The sequence below is a fragment of the Mesocricetus auratus genome, unplaced genomic scaffold (genome assembly GCF_017639785.1).
Source record: "Mesocricetus auratus isolate SY011 unplaced genomic scaffold, BCM_Maur_2.0 Super-Scaffold_100010, whole genome shotgun sequence".
NCBI classification, from domain to species: domain Eukaryota; kingdom Metazoa; phylum Chordata; class Mammalia; order Rodentia; family Cricetidae; genus Mesocricetus; species Mesocricetus auratus.
In genome coordinates this window covers 53,765,437-53,789,531 of record NW_024429194.1, presented here as the reverse complement: position 1 = coordinate 53,789,531, position 24,095 = coordinate 53,765,437, and the positions used below count along the sequence as shown (strand labels likewise).

The 24,095-nt window shown below is 39.7% G+C and overlaps 1 protein-coding gene across 4 annotated transcripts in view; it reads right to left on the bottom strand.

Moving 5' to 3' along the window:
- Nucleotides 1-24,095, bottom strand: part of Dnah7 (dynein axonemal heavy chain 7) — a 275,393-nt gene that overhangs the window by 113,966 nt on the left and 137,332 nt on the right. For all 4 annotated transcript variants that reach the window (XM_040753634.1, XM_040753635.1, XM_040753633.1 and 1 more), the window contains 12 exons: nucleotides 23,836-24,048; nucleotides 22,701-22,810; nucleotides 18,889-19,057; nucleotides 15,722-15,824; nucleotides 15,477-15,604; nucleotides 13,151-13,363; nucleotides 10,828-10,926; nucleotides 7,460-7,708; nucleotides 3,889-4,038; nucleotides 2,561-2,743; nucleotides 1,611-1,787; nucleotides 371-502 (listed from right to left, as the gene is read on the bottom strand). In XM_040753634.1, the coding sequence (XP_040609568.1) occupies nucleotides 371-502; nucleotides 1,611-1,787; nucleotides 2,561-2,743; nucleotides 3,889-4,038; nucleotides 7,460-7,708; nucleotides 10,828-10,926; nucleotides 13,151-13,363; nucleotides 15,477-15,604; nucleotides 15,722-15,824; nucleotides 18,889-19,057; nucleotides 22,701-22,810; nucleotides 23,836-24,048 (1,926 nt within the window). The remainder of the gene's footprint in view (nucleotides 1-370; nucleotides 503-1,610; nucleotides 1,788-2,560; nucleotides 2,744-3,888; nucleotides 4,039-7,459; nucleotides 7,709-10,827; nucleotides 10,927-13,150; nucleotides 13,364-15,476; nucleotides 15,605-15,721; nucleotides 15,825-18,888; nucleotides 19,058-22,700; nucleotides 22,811-23,835; nucleotides 24,049-24,095) is intronic.

Here is a 24,095-nt window from a genome sequence, read left to right as displayed (position 1 = left end):
ATTTATAAGCTTTCACACATCTATCTCCCCAAAATATAAACTTGCTCTTATACAAAAAAGATGAAAGTCAAAGTACGAAAATAATGAATCACAGTTTGGGGAAAAGACGGTTTGTGAAAGAGACTGTGTCTGAGTCTGGGGTTTCAGTAGCAGACCTTCACTGAAACATCACGGTACAGCCTATCTACCATTGCAGAAGTTTCTAACAGTCCTCTGCATCGGGGGCTGCCTCTTCCTCCCTTGTAGGCTTCCATGACTTCCCTATGTCCAATTTCAGGAGCAAAGTGGGTCTGGTTGGCTAAGAGGTTTTGGCAAAAACAGATGATATATTTTTCTACCACAAGACACCAAGAACAATGAGCCACCTTACCTCAAGTAGAGAGAAAGTTTCTCGATCATCTCTTTCTTTCTGTTTGTTTTCATCAGCAAAGTCATCCATAAAACAGTCTATGAGATTCATTAAGGAGCGGACCAAGTTTGTATCTGAAGTAGGAGAGAGCTCCTGAAAAACCAGAAGGAAGAGTTCATAAACAAATGAAGCAAAGACTAGCATGCCAGCAGCTCATGTTTATAGAGCCTGTTTAATCCTACAGAAAGGTACTCTTGTGAGTCTCAGTTATGAAGGGACACTGAGGTACATGTTCATTTCCTGCGTAGAGTGACTGTCACACATCAGTAATACATGCTCGTTTTCTGTGACTTCCGGGACTAGAACTCAGGTCGTCAGGTTTGCACAGCAGGTGCTTTTAGCCACTGAATTATCTCAGCATCTGATGCAATGAACTGTTTCTAAAACCTATCAAGCAAATTCTCAAGTTAAAAAGAATTCCTAGCATGTATTTATCTTAATCAGCAGCATAGATGCTATCCTTTATTAACCTTATAAATCAAACTATGGGAACAAAATCAGAAATGACACTTAATTTATCTATGTGCAATGCTTAATAAATAAACCATACTTAAATATCTGTTTATAATCCATAACCATAGTTACAATAAACTCAACTCCTTTCTCACATGTGCTTGCCCAGCCGACCCGATTTCCTTTAATATTTATTCTTCTACAAGGATTTGATGGTTTCAGAAAATTTGGCAAGACAAATACATACATACACATGGAAATATAATCTACAACTGCTCACCAGAAATAAGAGCTAATAATATCTTGGATATTGTTATTCACAGGATTAGGCAAGTCTTTCAGAGTTGTTTGTTTTTAAGAGAGAATAATTGCCTCAATAACACTGTCTCACTTGCTAAGATGCTATACTTTGTATGTTTTTTGAGAATAATTGTATGAATTCAGGCTTTTTAATTTTAGTATGAGCTAAGTTTTTAGCAAGGAGTGTTGGCATATGCCTGTAATCATAGCACTTGGGAGGCAGAGGCAGTCAGGCTAGATGTGAGAGGCCAACCTGGGTTCCAGGCCCATGTGGGTCCCAGCGAAGATGACTGTCAAAGAAAAACAAAAAGAAAAAAAGGATCAAATGGGAAAAAAGTTCCATGTTGAAAAGTATTTTGTCCATTAGCTTTAAAAACCACATTGAAATTAATATACTTAATTCAAGTTTTCCATCTTTTTAAACCTTAAAATTCCCAGTTTCCCTTACCTTTGTGTGTCTTCTGATGAATTCAACAGAAACAGGGACCATTCTGTCAAATAAGCCTTCTATGAACTCCCTCTGAATGACACTGACTGACTGTGGTAAAGTGTTTATCCAAGACACCATCAATGGTCTCCAGCCTAGCATGTGGGGCTCCATGTAAATCATGCCACACCGGGAAACCTGGAAGGACACACATCGCTTAACATCAAAATACGCTTAAGAAATTCTGTTACCTACACAGCATCAATCTGCTCACATGACAGTTAAGAGGCAGCCATCACTTGAGGTTGACTTACGGACATTTTCCCATGGAGATGGGTGATCATACACTGGTGGATACCAGCAGATGGAGGTTGGGGGTCACATGACATACACCTGATCCTGGGCACCCAGGCATGGATGCTTTTCTGTTTTGTGTATCTCCAGAACAAAGACCACTAATGTCTTTGCTATACTTACCATTAATCTCGCTTGTCCATATGCAGGACCTGATGCAGGGGGCTGACTTCAGCCGACGTCTCTAAGAAGCCTCTAGTTGATCATCAGATTCCCCATAATGATGGAAAACCTACTGCAGTTGAGCACTGGCACACTATCAGGTGACATTAAGCAGGGAGTCCCGTGCACAAGACCTGGCTTCCTGCTGGGCATTCAGATGACTTGGGACATCTGTTTCTTACAAATCTCTTAGGGGCAAAGACTTAATTTCATACAACTTCATTATCTCAGTTTTTGCATATGAATTTTCAAAATGATCCCAGATAAGAGAAAACTAGCTGAATTGCTAAATCTGCCAAGGTATGGGAGCAGATATGCTTGCTCTTTCAGGATCACAGATCGCTCTCACAAGGAGATGTACAAATACATTGAATTTAAAGGAAAAGCAAGTAAAAAGGGAACACTTGTTAAAAAACTGTGTGATTCATAGGCAGATGCCAAGGTTGAGAACTTACGGTAGCAGGAGAAGCGACTTCTAGATCCATTGGTTCAAAAATCAGGTTCATCTGTGGTGACATCTGAATAATCTCCCCGCTCATCAGACAGAGCTTCTTGTTGTCATCCAGTACAGTGTTCATGTTCTCAATCCACACTGCATCAACCGGGCCGTCAAAAATCAGCCACTTCCTGTCAGGGGTCTAAATGCACGCCATGTGGATAAAGGAACAAAATGGAACGAAGCAAATGGATAAACCCTATTATCTCAAAAGTTGAAATTATAGTGTTAATTTACCATGAAAATATAAAAAGTACCCTTTAAGTAAAGCATGAAGACATGTATGGGCTGCATGCATGCATGCACGTGCGCACACATACACACACACGCACACACACGCGCACACACACACACACACACACACACACGGGCATAGATGAAGAAGCTTATTCATGTCATGGACAAGACAAAACTATGTAACATCTTACCTTGATTAAATCTTTTCAATATTTCTGAGGCTAAATATATGTTAAATGCTTAAAAATATTAGAACTGAAAATATTATGGACTAGGAAAACAGACATTCAGTCAAACATGCCTGTTCTTAGCATTTTACAGATCTTTCTTATGGGGAAGTCTACTAAAAGTTTTTCATAACATTAATGACTTCTATGTGCTATGCTACTATGAAATGAATACACACACACACACACATACACACACCCCTACCTCACTCCTAGGCTGAACTGTCTCATAATGATATACGAGAGTGGTCCTCAACCTTCCTAATGCATTGACCCTTTTATATAGCTCTTCATATTATGGTGCCCTCCAAGCATAAAATTTTTTCTTTCTTTCTTTTTCTTGTTTTTTGTTTTTTGAGACAGAGTTTCTCTGTGTAATAGTCCTAGCTATCCAGGAGCTCACTTTGTAGACCAGGCTGGCCTTGAACTCACTGAGATCCACCTGCCTCTGCCTCCTGAGTACTGGGATAAACGCATGCACCACCATTGCCTAAGCACTGAGATATGTCTAACAAGTGGGTATGACAAGAAATGATGTCACCAAAGATGCTGAGGGTGACATCACTCAGACCATCTACTTTCCTGCCTCCCATGAGGTCTGATGAACACTTCTAGTTTAGAGGTGTCCAGGAACAGTCTCTGCTGTCCTTGCATGTGCTACCATTGTCCCTCACAGAAATACCAAAGCATCCAGTAACATGCTTGCAATAAATAACTTAAGATATAAATAGAAATGTTTGCTTGAAATAACTGGAAAAAATCAGTGGTTACAAGGCATACCACAACCTTATAAAAATCCACATGTGAGAACGTGGGCTCTTACCGAGGAAGCTGCGAAGGCCCTAAAACTGACAGCAAGGACCCCATCAGACCACTCGTGGGACACTAAGTCAAACTGTCCATACAGCTGGCCCATGGTGACAGACTTGGGATTTAAGACGGTTATTTGAACCTTGTTTTCCTCCATCAATCCCTTAGTGGAAAAAGAAAAGATAACATTATTTATACTGAAGGATACTGTCCTTCCGCATGGAACACATGATTGCGAATGTAAAAATACCTTAAGGAGCCTACACAGACACTGTCAGAAGTAAGGATGAATTTAACAAGGCTCTAAAGCACAAAGCCACTGTGTGGAAAGAGCTGTGTCTGTTTTCTCCGTAATGCCAACGAACTGGGAAGTCAAGCTCTGAAGGCTGTCTGTAACAGTGTTTTAGGGTAACAAAATACACAGGGGGACACGAGCAAGTGACATTCAGTCTTATAAATCTGAAATTACGGAAAAAGAATTGACAACTGTTTTTGGGTCCACACCGTAAACGACATAGGCTTTTGTGGTTCTTGTTCTATTTTCAGTTTTAAAAAATTGCAGAATCTTTTACGACCATTCTGAGTTCGCTGGCATCCCAAGCATAGACTCTGGCTGGCTTTGGCCTGTGGCTGTAATCTGCTGACCCTTGCTACAAAATGCTCTCTGAGAGAAAATAAAGAGATGTAACGATAGAGACTTCCCATGGAGTCAAAAACTTAATAATAGCAAATTGCCCATTTTGGCCAGAACCCTGACTCTATGGCATTACTGTAAGACATATTGGTACCCTTGGGACATGTAAGCCTTGTTTTTATATTAGCAGAATTAATTTTCAGAGCAGTCTCAGATTTACAGAAGATTGAATAGAAAGTGCAGAGCTTCCCAAATCCTCCCTCTGCCTCTGCCCCCCGATGATATTATCATCATGCACTGGTGTGGTACACGGCTTGCTTCACTGATGGGTGTCTGGACATGCACTGTTATTAACATATACTTACATGCATATTCATGTATCACATGTATATACATATAGCATATGCATAACTGAGGGTTGACTTAGTGTTTAACTTTGTGGATTTTACTCATGTATCCATTATTATAGCATTGTGTAGAATCATTTAACTTCCTTAAACCCCCCGGACTGAACCTACTTTTAGTCATTTATTTTATAAACAACACTACAGCAGGCCAATTCTTTCCAATACTGCCTGAGCTATGGACAGACACAAACTAATAAATCAAAGAGCAGATGTGTAAATAATCACTTAAATAAGACAAAGCTCAGTTCAAGGTCTTTGCTCTCATCCCTGTGCCAGGAGAGCTTTGCAGAGAAACTTCCTCAATGGAGTAGCATAGGGAAACTCGACTGTTAATAAATCAGGATGACGTTGCTGTCCCTAAAGACAGACAGGCTTTATTCGAGCTGTAGGCTGAATATGGTACTAAAGAAACAGTAATGTCACTTTTAGAATTTCCAGGTAATGAATGAGCCATTTCGACTTCACAGGAGACCAGAAAACAGGCTCATACGGTCACTCCTGTCACTGTTTCAGCAGGGTGGTGTCTTGTTCATTAGAGACTTTATCTTTGTGTATAGCAAAACCAATTAGATGGCATAACAATGAAACAATAGCATAAGTAAAACACAAACAAGTCAAATACAGGAAAAGGAAGATATGAAGGCAGGCTGGGGAGTTAAAAACAGGAGGAAGACAAAAGGAAGAAATGTCACGAGAAAGAAACAGGGTGTCAACTATGACACTAAGTGTAAATCACCTTAAATTTCCCTATAAAATAGAAGTGCACCAGGGCTCCCACCCCTGACTAGGAAGCTATTTTATTTGATACCTAATGGCAAAGGGAAAGAACGTGCCTTACAAAGGCTGTCACTGAGCCAGGCGGTGGTGGCGCATGCCTTTAATCCCAGCACTCGGGAGGCAGAGGCAGGCGGATCTCGGTGAGTTTGAGGCCAGGCTGGACCGACAGCCTCCAAAACAATACAGAGAAACCCTGTCTCGTAAAACCAAAACAAAAAAAAAACAAAAAAAAAAAAAAAACAAAAACCAAAAAACAAAGGCTGTCACTGGGTACGTGACACACTCTACGGCAAGCTCCTTTCCCAAGAATAGCGAGCCAACACAAAATGAACTCTTATCATGTTGTTTCATTTTGTGGGTTTTTTGTTTTGTTTCATTTCATTTTGTTTTGGCATTTTTTTGTATTACATTTTTCTTGCTTGTTTTGATTTTCATTTTGGGTTTTTAGAGAGAGAGAGAATGAACTGGATGGAGTTGGATAGGCAGGGAAATGGATGGGGAGGATTTGGAAGAGGAGAAAACACGATCAAAATATATTGTATAAAAACTGTAAGTGAAAAATTTAAATATAAAGGCCATCAGCCTACAGAAATGAAGAGTCACACTGTTTGTTATTTTAAAAGTTAAATCACGCCGGGCGTTGGTGGCGAACGCCTTTAATCCCAGCACTCGGGAGGCAGAGGCAGGTGGATCTCTGTGAGTTCGAGGCCAGCCTGGTCTACAGAGTGAGTTCTAGGACAGCCTCCAAAGCCACAGAGAAACCCTGTCTCAAAAAAGAAAAAAAAAAAGAAAAAAGTTAAATCACCATGATACTAAGAGTAGAGCAGAAGCTACAGACACACAGGCACACAGGGAGAACACAGAGAGTGTGTCAGTGAAATGAGACAAAGTGAATCCAATGTAACAATTCAGGTAACTATTTTCACATTCATTGAAATAGAGACCCCACAAAAGAAATAGTGATCAGAAACCCTTTCTAGGCTCCACACACTGAAATATGAGGTAGAATCCCCAGAATACAAGAGGATGGAAGGACAAGAGTAACATCTGCTTCAGAGGTCTAGAGTCCCATTCAATACACAAAGTGGGTCACAGTGTGGCATGCATAAGAGTCTAAAATAATTGGTGGCTGTAGACATGGCTCAGCAGTTCGAGTACTTGTTATTCCCGCAGAAGACTGGGGTTTGGTGCCTAGTACCCATATCTAATGACTCACAAGTATTTTAAATCTCGCTTCAGGAAATCAGATGCCCTCTTTTCACCTCTAAGGGTACCCACACACATGCATATTCATGTTAATACATTAAAAAATACAACTTGAAAAACTTTGACTAGTAGCCGTGACTATAGGTATAAAAACTACACAACACACATTCTTATGCCAACATACGCGTTAAAACTAATATCACTGGCATCTCATAACAGAAGCTTACACTATTACATCCCAGCAAAATAAAAATACTCCCCTAAAAGAATTAAAAGAAAACCTTAAATTTTTTCTGTATTTTCATGTTTCTACAAAAACAACAACAAAAGCCCAGCCATGAACGAGAAGAGAAGGCTCAAAGGCAAGTTTGTGGCATACTCACCATGTGTTGGGTTCATCGCTTGCCTCGTTTTGCTCTCCTCGTTCTATCATCACTAACTCATTTTCTATTTTTAGTGGTTTTACACTGCCCCATGGAAAGTGTGTTTTAAAATAGCTCTGTATCCCCTCTTGCACAAAGCTAATTCTCAGCAAGTTACTGCACTAACGGCCCGTGTACCTTTTCACAGATGTCACCTAACGCTCCAGCTAGAACACGGTAAGCACTGGTCTTCCCTCCGAACGGTTCCCCAACAATCATGAAGCCGTGGCGCACGATCATCATCTCATAGATCTGCAGGATCTTCTCAGAGAAAAATTTGGTCATCTGCAAATTCATGGCGGCACAGTTGTCCTTGATGGCTGCCAGCAGATCATTGTAGTCTGGCTTTGGTAATTTCACCCCAGGAAACAAATCTGAAGTAATTCCCTGGTAACGGTGGGTAACATTGCATATATTTAGTTCCAAGAGACATAAGCAAATGGTTTTATGTTAGCCAGTGTATAAATTTGCATTTAATATAAATGGGAATAGAGCTGTTCTAACAGTTGAAGTCTTTGTTTTCTGGTAGAAAATGTATAGCCTGGAGTTTTGTGAACTAACTTAAATTGGAAGTCTGACATGATGGGGTTATTTCACTTACAAACTGCTGTATTGGTGAAAAGCAACAAATATGGCACCAGAACAGAACCAGGAGGCCATGAATTGACCCACTTACACATAAGCAACACATACTTAGAGAAACAAACAAAAGGCTTGTCAGTGAAGATGGGTCTTATATAGAACTGGTTTTTGAACAATTAGTTATGATCCAGGCCGTTTACATACACAAAAGCCAGTGCAGGAGTAATTTTAGTACATACATGTATTATGTGCTTTGTGTTTGGGGGTCACCCTGGACCTCAGATCAAGACTTAGATGGAAACTTGGGTTTCCACGTGAAGAAGGTTAAGATGCCACACTAGGTAAGCATGATGCTATCTGCCTGAGAAGAGAGGATGCTCAGATACTTGGGCACAGTGAAGAAGGCCATGTGACAATGGATTCATTGAGATTAGCATAAAGCAGCCACAAAGCAGGCAACAGCCAGGGCTGTAGGTAGCTTCCAGGAGCTAGGAAGAAACTGGAAAGAATTCCCTAAAAATGCCTGGGATGGTTTAAATGAAAATGGGCCCCATAGGCTCACAAGGAGTAGTAATATTAGGAGGTGTGTCCTTGTTGGAGGAAGTCAGACACTAGGGTAGGCTTTGAGGTTTCAAATGCTCAAGCCAGGCCCAGTGTCACTCTCTCCTCCTGCTGCCTGAAGATCTAGGTGTAGAACTCTCGCCTGTGTCTCTAGCACCATGTCTGCTGACGTATCACCATGCTTCATGTCATGATGACCATGGACTAAACCTCTGCACTGCAAGCTAGCCTCAGCTAAATGCTTTGCTTTTTAAGAGTTGCTGTGGTCAAGGTGTCTCTTCACAGCAATGGGACAGTGACTAAGACAATGCCTTTTGGTCCCTAGAACACTCAGTTCACACTTCTTGCTTCAGAACTGGAGGAGCAGAAGTGTTTGTGTTGTGCTGCAAGTTTGCAGGGCATCACCTTAGCAACCTTAGGAAGCTAACACAATCATATAATGTGCATTTGGCAAGAATGGTGATTCCGCAGATAGTGCTTATGAATACATTAGGCTGATTACAAGGTCCAAGGAACAACCTTGATAAACTGGTGAGCCTATTTTATAAGCTTCATTACAGCTTATGTGAGAAATGATTGTTTTAATCTGAAGTAAAAGTGAAATTTCAGAGGTACTAATGTGAAAGCACATGCTTGAGTTATAGTTAAAAAAAATTGAGCTACCAATTTAATCACTTCCTTATCCAATCCAGTAAGTTTCCTTGGGGAAAAGGAGAAGAAACAGCAATGGAGAGACTGATTCACAGTGCATCCTGGCTGGCTAGAATCCCTGCCCCCATGCACATGCCACAGATACAAGTTATTTGTCACCTTTCTGTTGCACTTGCATCACCATAAAATGGGGATAATGATACCACTTGCTCCCGTTTGTCATTCAGAACATGAACTATAGGACTATAGGTGGGAAGTTTTGCTTGTGTATTAGACTGGCCTTTAATTTGCCGTGTGGCCCAGGCCGGGGACATACTTCGGTGTAGTTTTGTGAGTAATGTAAGTGAGACCCTGATTTGATTGTTTGACCCAGTTCTCTCTCTCTCTCTCTCTCTCTCTCTCTCTCTCTCTCTCTCTCTCTCTCTCTCTCTCTCTCTCTCTCTCTCTCTCTGTCCTATCCCCTCTCTCCTCTCTTCTCTCTCAGCATGCCATGGTAAATGGCATGATAGTGAAATGTATAAAATGTAATGGTTTCTAAATAAAGATACTCTTCACATCACAGTGTTCAAGTACTTTGAATATACCCCTGAAAGAAACAGATAACTCGGAAACACTTGTTATCCAGATTTTCCAATAGATAAAGACTAGATATACCAATCCCTCTGCTTGCCACTGTGAAAGAGGTCTGTAGATATTGGTGAATGTGTATATTGGAGGGTGTCCTGTAGTACATGAGGCTGTGCTACACATGAAATTGTCCCGACTGGAAATGTCAAGCATCTTCCACTTGAGAAAGTGCTTTCTAAACATTTGTTTCAAAGAAGCACCACACAACGGGAACACATCCAGGACACACACTCCCACCTTCTGGAAGAAAAGGAAGTCTTTGTTCCCAAAAATATGTTCCATGTTCCAGCACCAAAGGGTTGGGCAGAAAACTTTAGGGGGAAGATTTGAAATCTTTCCCTGTTGGTTTGTTCCATTAAGATATGTGCACTTCAAGTCTACATACAAAGGAGAGTTCCTTTTCAAAGTGAGGAAACATGATTGCCATGGGAGCAACTCATGGAAGCTTGTCTTCCTCCCACGACAGCCATGGTACCTTCAGTCTTTACATGCTGGAAGCTAGCAACTGTGATGGCTCCAAACCACAATACTACCATTTAGAAGGAGCCAATGTGCCTATGAGTTCTTATAGTAGACAAAGAGAGTGATATAAGGTTGATCATAAACTGTTATTCTAATTCTTCTTCCCCCCAGTTACTCATAATCTAATCTTAAAATACAGCAAGATTTTCAAACTTGGTTCTTATGAAAGATTATCCTGAATACACAATTTCATAAAAGTCATTGTATTCCTTTAAGGAAATTTAACTCTTATGTTAGCAAGTGCTAAGGATTCAGTGGTGTGCTAGCCAAACTACTTTTCAACATACAGTCTACATTCTCATGGAATTTATAGCAAGTATTTTATACGTTTGTATGTTCCTTATTATTGTGCAGTAAAAAAAAGCATAAAACTATTAAGTTGTTAAATGTGTCAGAAGCAGCAACCTCAGCTAAATGCACTCCAGATAAAAGCAGGGCTGGTCCATGCTCCTCTGCCCACCCATGGCTTTCACAGCTGAAGTTCCTGAAGAGAAGTCTGCAGACATGGTGCTGACTACGCTACTGTGAAAGCCCTGGCACATGGGACTAAGAAGTGATCTTACCTCAAAGAGTGGCAAGTCATGGGATAAAAACTTTGGCAGATTTACATCAATAATAGATCTAAGCAGTAAAATTTCTTCATTTTCATTTGGATATTTCAGCTAAAAGAAAATACAGTAATTAGGATGTCGGTCACAGACACTTTTTTGTGTCTATACACACACAAATGCTCAGAAACTATGAACAATCTTAACAAAACAGTGCTCATATTTCTATCACAGAAAGTGAGGTTGATGCTCATTGACTCTCCTATCACATGACTGCAGGCATAACTGACTGCATTTCCATGAATATGTTGATATAGGATCAGTGACCAGGAATCCAATACATTGAGAATTATCATTGCCTGCTTTTTAGGGGGATAGTATTTGCTTATTCAAGATCCCCCCAATGGGCTAGTTTTGTAAAAATCAGGATGAGGAATATTGTGAGTGGAGTGGATGATCAGAGCACTGTGGTGCCTGCTGGCTCCCTACGGGCTGCCTGTTCACATGCAATGTAGTCATCAAGCTCAGTAGAGAAGGTGGGTCAGCTGCCAATCCAGTCAGGCAGTGCGTACTCAAGAAAACATAAACTCTGAATGTCTGTTGCATGCCCAACATTAACTAGAACTCTGATGGGGCTTGAACTTGTTGCTTACGCCTATATTATGATTCACACAATTAGTGCCCACAAAGATCAAGCCTTAGAATTATTTCTCCTAAACGTAATCCTTACTCAGAGTCTAATTCATAAGTCCCCTACCATTACATTTTTTCCTTCTTAGAATTCTCTCTTGTTTTTTCAAAAGAAAAAAAATGCTACCAAAAGAGGGACATACACACACACACACACACACACACACACACATACACATACACACACAGACACAGATACACACACACACACACACACACACAGAGACAGACAGAGAGAGGCAGGGAGGGAGGAACAGGTCGAGAGAGAGGAGCTAGGGAAAGAGAGAGAGAGAGAGAGAGAGAGAGAGAGAGAGAGAGAGAGAGAGAGAGAGAGAGAGAGAGAGAGAGAGACGAGAGCATGCACAAGCCTGTAGGTGCCTGGCCATCAGTACCAGCCCCCCCCCCAGATCCCCCAGAGGTCAAGTTAGCTATGCTCATCTGGACTCAAAAATGAATTTTGATTCCATTTTGTTATTTGAGAGGCTATTATTTTGAAGCAAATGTTTAAGTTGCCTCTTGGTTTAACAAAACAAACTCAAAAATATGCAAGCCGAACCATTCAACAATTCTAAATTAGCTTGTGACAAAGAGTGATAGGATTCATTTGCAGTTTAACTTTTATAGTTCAATTCCAGTCAAGATTCCAGCACCGACCTGCACTAGGACAATGTATTATCGCTCCCATTATCTGGCCACAAAGTAATCCTGACAAGCCAGGGCAGTACAAATTTTTGCTTCTAGGCACTTGTGTTTATTGCAAAAACAAAACAATGGCTTGAAGTTATGTTAGGCTAATATGAAATAGAATATAGCCATCATATATCAGAGTTATTGATAGCACTATGATAGAGGATAAAATGCAAATCATTGTTAATCATGTGGGATGTATTTTAAAATTTGTATCTTCTACAAATTGTGAACGTAAACTCTAAGGTCACTTTTTGGGGGTTTGCTTTGAACAATAACTTATCTTGCCTTCATAAAGAACTGATCTGTAGCTCTATGTCATGGTTCTGCTTCCAGAGAGAAGCCAGCCATGTCCTGAATTATCTGTTGTTTTCATGGATTTACTTATGATTTTAAGATGCAAACATTTTATTGCTATTACCACTAGTCCACAAATGATTACAATTGGCAGTTACATAAGTGACAACGCTTAGGGCTTTATATACATTTATATATAATTTATACATTATTCCCTAAAGAGTGCTACATGTTAAATAAATAGAAAACCTTCAAAACATTCTTGACAGTAAGTGACTGTATTCTTTGGCTATTACTACCACCATATGTTTAAACTCAAACACTAAAGAATTACCTGTGTACAGGTTTTTAATTCCACGAGACATGGTTTCTCTGTGACTTTGGAGGCTGTCCTTGAACTAGCTCTTGTAGACCAGGTTGGTCTCGAACTCACAGAGATCTGCCTGCCTCTGCCTCCCTAGTGTTGGGACTAAAGGCATGCACCACCACCGCCCGGCCCTGTATACAGTTTTATAAAACGTTATAAAATTTTATTTTTCATTGTCATTTAAGTATTTTTTTCCAGCTAATTGGTGAATCCAACCAACACTGGGACTCTTGAGAAGACATTTGGTGCTAAGATTTAGGAATAGAAATATAGCGAGTCAGAGGCACTTGACTCTACCTTCAGATTGCCGGCAGCTGTGAGCACAGACTTCACGGCCCGCATCCCGTAGTCATAGTGGTGTTGAGAGGACAATTGCTCTGAGCACAAGCGGTATGTAGCCACAATTTTGATAGATAGTGGCCGAGCAGTGACAAAGCCACAGGAGTACAGGACGATCTCAGCAATCATGGCATAGTCAGGGACCATCATTGCCACTGTCCGAAAGAGAGCCTGGGGTGCACGAAAGAGGCCTTTCAGAGAGTATCGAAGGGCAATCCTGCTCTTGTTTAACAAAGTGCTATGGTTCTTACTGCTTTTCTACAGTAATTTCATACTTACTAATAATGTTTGCTATTTAATATATATTAATCACAATATCCAAATCATATAGTTAAAGTAACTGAATTTGGTTTACCATTAAGACACATGTGATAAACATATCATTACCTTTAGATAAACCGTCCTTTATAAATGTCCAGAATCAGTTTTTCTATGCTCTTTGTGGAAAGCAACATGTTAAGGGAAAAAAGGAACATCAGATGGCCAGGATGTAAGCAAACTGTGCCTCTCACAGAGGCTGATGACAAAAGTCTGCCGTGGGCACCTGGATTTCAGTCATGCTCTCTAAGGCTCCAGTTAACTCACAACCTGGAGGTGTTCAGCTGCCCCAACAACAGGACTGTGTTAAGTCAAGGACATATTCTGAGACAGTCAGAGCACCTCTGCATCTGATCACTGAGTCTGCGCAAACCCGACCAGCCCTTCTGTAAACATAATAATGCAAAGAACTCTGGAAAGTCACAGACAGTGATTAGTAAAGAATAGTAATTTCACAAATTATAAAGATCATTTATACTCAGAATTTTAAATGCTGTAGAACTAAGTATCACGTGATGGTAAGAACATGTAAACTTAAATAGATTTCAAGGAATAAATGTGAAATTCTATGTTTACAATATTAGTTCACTAATATTAGTGCTTTCTTGCACACATACATAAAGTAAAAATATCCCGTGAGCAAGTGACTTTCAATCTAGAACACGATATCCCATTGAATAAGAACAATATAAGTGACTGGAACAGAACAGCTGGGGAGAGAGCTTCCCAGAGCAGAAGTTCAAAGAGGAGTCACAAGGAGCTTCTTAGACTAAGGGTTCCCCACTTCCCTCCTCCAAGATTTGTCGTATTTGCTTACTGGGGAGGGTACGCGTGCTATAACCTGCACATGCAGGTCAGGGTTCAGTTCTCTCTTCTCCATGCAGGTCCTGGTCTCAGGCTCTTGGGCTTGGAGGCAGGAACCTTAACCCACTGAACAACCTCTCCAGCCTCTACTCCTTGTTTTTAAACCATCCCTTCCTTCACTAAGGCAAAGCGCTAGGTTGTCTGATCTAACACAGAAACACGAAAATATTTGGTGGCAAATGGAACTATTTGGGGAGCTGTTGCTGCACACAGTGACCAGTGGAAGGCATTTAGGATCTAGTCAGAAAACTTTGTTTGGGGGTCTACAATCATTAATGTAATTAATACTATTCATTAATTATATAATGTATTTTCTAACATGCATTGTTCCTTATGCACAATCCATATCATAATCATGCAATTCACCTGGAAGCAAATAAAAAGGAGAACATATATGTGGAAAAAACATGATACTTTACTAATAATTGAAATTACTTTCTTAAAGTGAAAGTTTTGCTCTATTCAACTAGGATGTTTTGTCCCTTATAAATAAATAAACAAGTGCCATATATTAATAGGATCAGAGTATCCATATGCGAGGCTGACTGTTCCTCACTGGGTTGAAGATGACCCAGCTAAGGGATGTCTTCCAATAGAAGCCTTAAGCAAGAGCAGCCTATGGTGGTCCCCTTTATACGGTAGGAACTGAAAACAACCTAAATGTCCACAGCATGAGAGCTCAGTAAACCTAAGTTACAGCATAATCATGTTTATAAAGATGGGAAAATGTTCAACATGAATTTAAATTAACTTCAAAAAACCCACCTCCTATACTCAATTGTTGGATTTAAACATTTTAAAAAGTGCATATCAACCAGGAAAGATAAAATAAGAGTTATCATGCATTTTTCTGCCTTTTTTTCATTTGCTATAATCAATGCTATTTTAAAACTATAAAATTTTGGAATTGTACCCATTCTCCACATTTACTTTTTAAAAATATCTGAAGTTTTAGAGATGATCTTCCTGAATCATTTCCCAAAATAGTGTCCCTAGAAGCAGATTTTTTTAAAAAAAAAGACAATTCTAGAATCATATATTTTCTTTTTTGCATTCATAAATTGTGAAAAAGAAATGGATGTCATAATTACACCCTTCATACCTTCAGATTGTCTGGCAGCTCTGACCGCCCGGCGTACCCGGGGTTCATTGTTATAAAGACAGCGCACGTGGGGTCAAGCTTTAGTTCTGTTCCTTCAAACACTAGTAGTTCCGTCCCTGCATTGATACCTGTGGGCAATCACACGTTCAATGATACAGCAGTCACAGACATAGGCAGCTTGCGCCATCCACCGCCCCCGTATTTCACCTGCCTTCACACACTGCATAGACAGGCTAGCTCATTACCTCTTTGGATAGTGAGGATTTGTTGAGCCACCACAGAAAGTACTTCCAAATCAATTCTGTTAAACTCATCAAAGCAAGCCCAGGCTCCACAAGATAACAGGCCCTGGGAGGAAAGAATAATAAAAATTTTCAACTTTATCTGATTGAATATTACATTGAAATGATGCATTTTCACCTGATCTTTTCAGGGATTTAATATCCTATCAAAGAAATTGCTTATTCACTTTTATCTTTAAAGACAGCTCATTTTTTCATTATCAATTCATTATTCTAGGTGAATAAAGAGTTTGATCAACTGGAAAACTTTCCAATTTACTGCCTTTACTCTGGATATATCTTTAGGCATTTAGAGGTACACCTATAATTTTCAGACCTTTGCTTTTTATTTACAAGCTGATTTTATTTGCTATTTTTAAAGAATGGTTTGTAATAACCCTCTCTATGCAACATGACCTCCATTGTCAGATAGACTGCTTTGTAATCAGAATACCCAGTCAACATCTAAGGCCCAATTTCCAATCCTAAGAATGGATTGCCTCACAAATATGTGCTATCTAGTCACAAAGAACAAAACTAAAATAGGAATGAATAATTATGCTTAAACTCAGATTTAAAATTTGAAAACATAAAAATTAAATATTTACTGAGCACAAATTTCATAGTGTGTGTGCGTGTGTGTGCGTGTGTGTGTATCAGTATGTGTGCATGTTTGCCTGTGTATGCATTTCATTGTGTATCTGATATGTGCAAGAGTGACCTTTGGTACTTTAAAGATATATGAAATATTGCTCTACATGTGATACTGAGCCATTTGTAAAAAGCCATAGAGACACTAATGCTGACCCTAGGCTTGTACACACTTACATTGCTGTCCTGAGTCACACTGGATTGAACATTAATTCCATGCACATCAAAGATAGGTAACTCTTAAGAGACGACACTACCCATTACTTTGATACAGTAAAAAATCTTAGTTATTACAGAAAAAAGGCTGTTTAACAAAAATATATGCAAGTATGCAAATTGTGATGATATTTTATAATCTTTATTTACTTATATATGTGTGCTTGTCTGCATGTCACCTGCTAACCAGAAAACGGTATCAGATCCTGTTATATTGTGAGCTGCCATGTGGCTTCTGGGAAGTGAACTCAGGACCCTTAGAAGAACAATCAGTGCTCTTAATCACTGAGCCATCTCTCCAGCCCTGCGATGCTTAATTTTAAAAATAATGATTTAATGATTATGAGGCTCTTAGTAGTAAGAACTATTTCTTTATGTGTACCCCACTGCTCAGTATGAACTTAACACCAAAACAATCTATCTACACAATCAATTAGCATTTATCAATAAGCAAATTTAGTTCTACCGAAATATATCAAGCTGAACCAAAAATGAAAACTATTGCAATGAGGAGTCAGGAATTGCTTGCAACGCATTAGAATGTACTGTTTATTCAAACTACACCAGGATATTCTAACTTTGCAACTCCTTTCTTACTCATTGCAGCAAGTTTATATGACACTTTAGAAGAATAATTAACTGTCATTCCAATGTTTTCCTATCACTTTATTTCTTATTATTTTGACTTCCTTGAAAAAAAAACATTCTGATTTATAATCACAAATGTAAAATCTGATACAATTCCAAAATTGTGAAAAATGACCAGGGCATTTCACTCAGGAAAACAGTTTACTTTATTAGATAAAAACAATATATTTTTGTTAGTTTAAATTTTGAAATGGTTAATTTTGCTAAAGAAAATGCAAAAGTAAATAGTACATAATAGTTAAAAATATATCTGAAAATCACAGAAAAATAAAAGGAAGAAAATGCAAAGAGCCCACAGCCCCAAAGGGATGACTCTGAGCTTAGACCTCACCTAGCATTTTAAGGAACTACAGCCTCTAGAAACAAACTGCTCAAGTGGTTTCCAAACAAGAGCTTTCCACATTGGATTCTCCTTTTTACAACATTACAGTTCTCTAGAATCTGACAGATTTAGATAAATAAAACATGGTAGTCGGGGGTGGAGGGGGTGAATTGCCAGGGACTGAGTCTTTTGTGACTGGTAAGATGGCTCAGCTGGTAAAACGCTTGACACAAACACAACAACGTAAGTTTAATATCCAACACACACACACACACACACACACACACGCAGAGAGAGAGAGAGAGAGAGAGAGAGAGAGAGAGAGAGAGAGAGAGAGAGAGAGAGAGAGAGAGAGAGAGAGAGAGAGAGAACAAAACAAAAAAAAAAACCTGGGTATAGTGATACACTTTGGCCTCATGCAGACGCGGCAGAACCTGGCAGACCCCTAGGAATTTCTGGCTAGCCAGATTAGCCTATTTGGTAAGCTCTAAGCCAGTGAGAAACCCTGTCTCAAACCAAAGTGGAGTGCAATTGAAAAGGATACCAGTATCAACCTCTTGACCTCCTCACACACAACACACGTGTACATGCACACTCTCTCACACAGGCACATGTATGAACACATATGTACATTATTTAAAAAAAAAGTAAAGCAGCCAAGCAGTTGTAGTGCACTTGGGAGACCGGAAGCAGGCAGATCTCTGTGAGTTTGAAGCCAGACTGGTCTATAGAGCTAGTTCCAGGCCAGTTAGGGCTGTGACACAGAGAAACCCTGTCTCGAAAAACCAAACCGAACAGATACATAACAAGTTTTTTTTAGATTTTAGATTTTTTTCCAGTGAAAAATATCTAAGATGCACCTTAACAGTCAACTAGTGGATCCCGAGACTATGGATAGCACACAGAAGTTAAAGAAATCTTTGGAATTCCGCACCACAGCCTACACAGTGAGTGATTCTCAAACTTTTTTCTGCCTAACACATGGAAAGATCCCACTTTTTTGAAGAATGAGTCATAACAGCCCTCTCTGCACCCTGACCTCCCTTGCCACAGAGGCTGCTCCGTAGTCAGGGTACCAAGTTAAGGCCCAGTGAGGACCAGGCAGGAAGTAACCCCCACAGCAGGCGCCAAGGGAGGCAGAGCTCACGTCCTTGGGACTGGTTGAGACACTATCAGTTTTTACATTTACCAGGCATAGCTAAGCTTCCGCTCGCATTCGTTTGTGCCTCTTTGTAACCCCTTTTCATCTCTGATCAGCTACCCTCCTGTAAAGAAATGAGGAGTCGGCTCAAACCTTAAAGAATTTTCCTAAAGCCAAGTAATCCAGCCCATCGGAGCAGTTGAAAACGACGCATTGTTTGGCTACAGCTTTTGCTAAATCCTTGGTTGTTTCTGTCTTTCCAGTGCCAGCTGGGCCTTCAGGCGCTCCTCCAAGATGCAAGTGGAGGGCTCCAAATAATGTTCTAGGGTAAAAGAAACGGGCAGGATCAGGAACACAGAGAAAAAAGAAAGTTAAATGGGATCCTAACTGCCAGCTCCTCCTTAATAATCCCTTCCTTCTTGCCAAGCTCAGAAAATCCCACAGTACAATATTTTGTTCTTACTTTTACTTCTAAGAGTAGACAGAAGATAGACAGACAGGTAAGTAGGTAAGCGAATGTATGTATGTATGTATGTATGTATGGGTGGATGGATGGGTGGATGGGTGGATGGGTGGGTGGGTGGGTGGATGACTAGGTGATGGATGGACGGATAGATGGATGGGTGGACGCAGGCAAGCAGATAGAACGCATGTGCATATACATATGTATATACATGACAAATTTAGAACACATGGACTTTGAGAATTCAGTCCTGACTTCTGGTCAATGTGGAGAATCCAGCTAACTCTGTGAACACCCAACCCTATTAGAGGAGTATGGGAATATCACATAGAAGAAAATAATTTTAAATCTACCCTCATCACTTAAAGCATTAAAGGATGTCACCAATGAGGGCATTCAATCTTGATTACGTGCCAATCTGCAGAGACATGCATTATTTGGGTGCTTACAAATAAACACAAATGCACTTTTGGCATTATGGAAGCTTGAAATGCTGCTTTGTCTCTAACAGGAGCCACAGACTCTCCAGTACCCACTGAAGAGACAAGGCCAAGCAGAGAAAAGAGACAAGGAAGCTTATAAGCTTCACGGAGGTCTGGGTAGCAAGCCCACATGGCTCCTCAAGGAGAGGATGGGTCAAATTTCCATTTCTCATTGCACATGATCCAAAACTAAGAAAAAAAAGATTTTTAAGAAATCCTAAGGCCTTCTTCAGAGGTAACTTTGAAACTGTGGCTATGTCTACAACTGGCATCATTAAAGGCAGGATAGGGAAGCAACCCTTAATCTAGCCATGCTCACAGTGAAAACTGGAAAGTAGGGGTCATTGTTGAGTAAGACACAGTAGCAGGGACCTGTGAGTTTCAAGGTTTCATTACAGATATAGCATTCTTTCTTGTTCTCTTTGGTTCCTAGTGGTCACAATATCTCTCTCTCTCTCTCTCTCTCTCTCTCTCTGTCTCTTTCTCTTTCTGTCTCTCTCTTTCTCCTCTCTCCTCTCTCTCTGAGGCAGAGAGACCAATTTAAAAGAGACAACTTGAAATTCTACAAGAAAAATATACCCAATAACCTTTTGAAAACTCAGTAATAGGTTAAATATCAGAACAAACATAAGGAAATAAAATTATGTATTAGGAGGTAAATATGATGGGATCAAATATAAGAAAAGTTAAAGGTCATAGAATAAAGAAGGGAGAAAATGGTGAAGAGGTACAATTTAAATGGTAATAGCCAAGAATCTTCCAGAATGGAAGACATGAACAACAACAACAAAATCCCAAGTAACAAAAATAAAATTAAATAACTCCTAGTAACATTGTGTCAATAATCAAGGGGGAAAAACATAACAGAGATAAAGAGGATGGTTAAAATAATATTTAATTTTAGTGAATGCTATTAAAATAAGTGAATTAAAATAAAAATTAAGGCTCTGGGGATATAAAACATACAGCATGACTATTTTAATGTGTCCAATTAGTTTGCTAATCATATTAAATGTAAGTGAATTACACTCACTCATGAAGCAATGCAGAGAGCCTTTTCATTTCCATGTGATCAAGTCCACTTGTAATATATGATATCCATTCAGACCCTCCTTAGTGCACTGCTTCTCAAGGGATTTTCCCATGAACTCTGTTCCCATGTGGGTAGCACACACCTCTGGCACCTAATGTTTCCCTCTAGTACCTCACTCAGTACACTCTACTGCAATTGTTCTCTAATCTAGCTTCCCCATCTGATGGCAAAACATTTGAATGACACAGTGTGACTTTTTTTTATTTTATGAAACTAAAAACAACAGCATGTTTTTTATTTATCCTATGTCCTGCCAAGGTTATTATTACTAGACAATGAAATGGTATTTTGTATTGTTTTCTAGTCATACTCATTTTGAAACAAAAAATGAAAAGACATATATTTTCCATCTTTGTTCTAAGCTACCAGAGGATATACTTTGTACCTTGAATGAGTAAGTGAAATGTATGATTCCCCTCATAGTTACAGGATGGGTGTGTGGATATATGTTGACTGTAAGGAGTATCCTATACTGTGAAGGCTTCAGTTGGATATGGCATTCCATCATAAGCAATACCCTTCTTGCCAATGGTGTAGCTTCTTCGAGTGAGTGTGCCTGCCCATGCACCTGGTCACCAGCACAAAACAAATGTTGTTTGTCTTGAACATCATCCTGAACAAATCATCCTACTTTACTTCATGCTCCACAGCCCTCATAGACCTATGAGGATAACCATCTATTAGTACTATCCTCTACCTGAAAGGCCTCATAATTCATAAGCAAACATGTGAGAAGTCATAATGTTCCTCCAAAAGTATCCACAATTCTAAGTAGTCTCTAAGAGTCTACTTTAAAACTGCAGTTAAATATATCGTATATAATGCCTCCTTTAAGCCATAATATGTGCTGGTATCGGAGACAAGTAAAAAAATAGCATACAGTCTTTATCCATGAAAGGATCTAGTAGAGAATATAAAATATAATAAGAACGCTTCAAGCCATTGGGATGAGCGGTAAGATAGAGGAAGAAACCAGGTGTGACAGGGCTGCGACAGGGAAGCTGCACATATGAATTAACAATGATTATGATAGCATGCACAAGACCTGTGTACACTCAAGTCAGATACAATCTCATGAAGTCCCGCCTCTAGTTGAAGAACTATTGGTAACTGGTAGATGCTGACAGAGGGAGATCTGTTTTGTTTTTAAAGACGTCACCTCTGGCAGGTCAAATGTGTCCTAGGGGATGTCAACATACCCAAGAGTACATGGGCAGAACTAACTGGCTTAATAGATTAAAAAATAATTAAGAGTTCATAAAGTTGAGTAGGTATGAAATGGTGTCAGGGTGGATCTAGGAAGAGATGTCAGATGGGAATGAGTAGAATCCAATACAATGTGTGTTTATTACCATCTTCTGAGATGTACAGCCTGTTAGTCTAAGCTAATTTAATACATAAAGTGGTTAATCTGTGCCTGGAATAAAATGTAAATTTTAAGGACCTATGAGATATCAGAGAGGGTGTACCAGGCAGATGTGTACACTGTGGATGACTGCAGCAGAAAGATCCAGACACGGTTCTTTAGGACATGGGTAGTTAAAGTCTGGAAATGAACAGTCTGGAAACCATGCAATGTAGAAATAGAACTCTATAAAATTCAGCGTTCAGGGGAAGGAAAAGTAATATACTTCAAGTAATCTAAGGAGAAGTCAGAGAGCTTGAGGCAGAAAGGAGGAAAGGGAGAATAGAAGGTGCTAACCACAGCCATGCCTAAGAACACCCTGGTCCCCAGAAACGACAAAAAGAAATAAGAGGAGTGAGAAAAAGAAACTGACAGGAGGCATAAGAGGTGTGTGGGGGAAGCAACGAAGCACACATTTATAGAATGAAAGGTCAAAAGAACGAAGTACCTTTTACTCGGTGATTGGCCTAGACGGTGGGTGTGGAAGTTATTTCCCATCCGTCTTTGGATGGTGGGGCTTACCTGTAGCAGCGGTCTGTGAGTGGGGTTATGACCAGTCTAGGGGAATTGCCCAGATATTCATAGCCATATCGCAAACCAGCATTGATCATCTTTGTTTCTAACTGATTTTCCTAGGGTCAGTCACATCAAATGGAGTTGGTTAGAAAGCAGTGTCTCAAACAATATGAATTCACAAGCTCTTTTACTAAGAACAACCACAATGCAGACTTTTTTAGAACTACCTTTCAGGCACTGGTTCACCAATTAGGAAAATTCAACAGCTAGTTTTCTGAATGAATAATAGAAGTCAATGGTTCCCATGTTTTTCATAGAATATTTTAAAATATGTTCTCTTTTTCTTCTGTATTACCACTTATTATTCTTCAGTATGGAATATGGCCATTATCACAATTTTGTAGCTGAGGAGCCCAGTGATACATAGCTAAGTTCCTTGTCTATACTCTGATAAGAGAGTATCTGCCTTCTGAAACGCAGGTTGCATCACCCATGTTCCCACCAACAGATACTGTGGTCCTGAAATGGCTTGCACAGTGCAGGTTCCTGGCTGTCTCCTGCTGCGCATGCCTTCTAAGACTCACATGGCACCTGAGAACTGCTGAATCCCCATCTCTTCTGCACTCAGTAGGCTACCGTAACTGTCCCTGCCCCACCCCCTTCCTTCCTATCCATGACAAGCATCACCATCCACCCAGAAAGCTTGAAAAATTCCTTCCTTTATGGGTCATGTTTCTGGCTTCTTTAATGACTAAACCAAACCAGAAGACTGACCTGTACATCACGCAGATACATCAGGAATCTAAAAACACAATGTTAAAGCTGACTAACCCATTTTGTAATAACTAGCATAATAATGCATTGGAAAGTACCTAATTTCTGCTCATTTTGTTGCCTTTACATGGACATATATGTTAATATAATACATTTGAATACAAATATAGATACGTAAATATAGATATTGATGATAATATCTATCATGGATAGGTATAGTTATTGACTGCCTTAATTTTCATTCTGGAAAAACATATATAGGAAGTCATTAGCAAAAGGTCCTGTATTACTGATCTGATTACCCTTCTGTTCAGGCAAGCACAAATTAAAAAGCTATGAGCTGAAATTGCTCTGTGAAACCACTTACTTGCCAGTAATATCTAAGCTGACTTAACCATTCGAAGTCACTGTCATCACTGATTTTCTTTCTGACGAGGTTTGCAAGGACATCTCTAGCATGGACATCCAATACCACAAGGGCTCCCAGAGTAACACGGTTCTGCTTAGACAATTTGCCACGGACCAACGTAACAATATCATCAATTTGAATGTTACACTTATTCAAGTAGTTCTCAAGAGCCTGAAAAAAAAATAATGTACTATTCCCTATGTGATCAAAATCAGAGT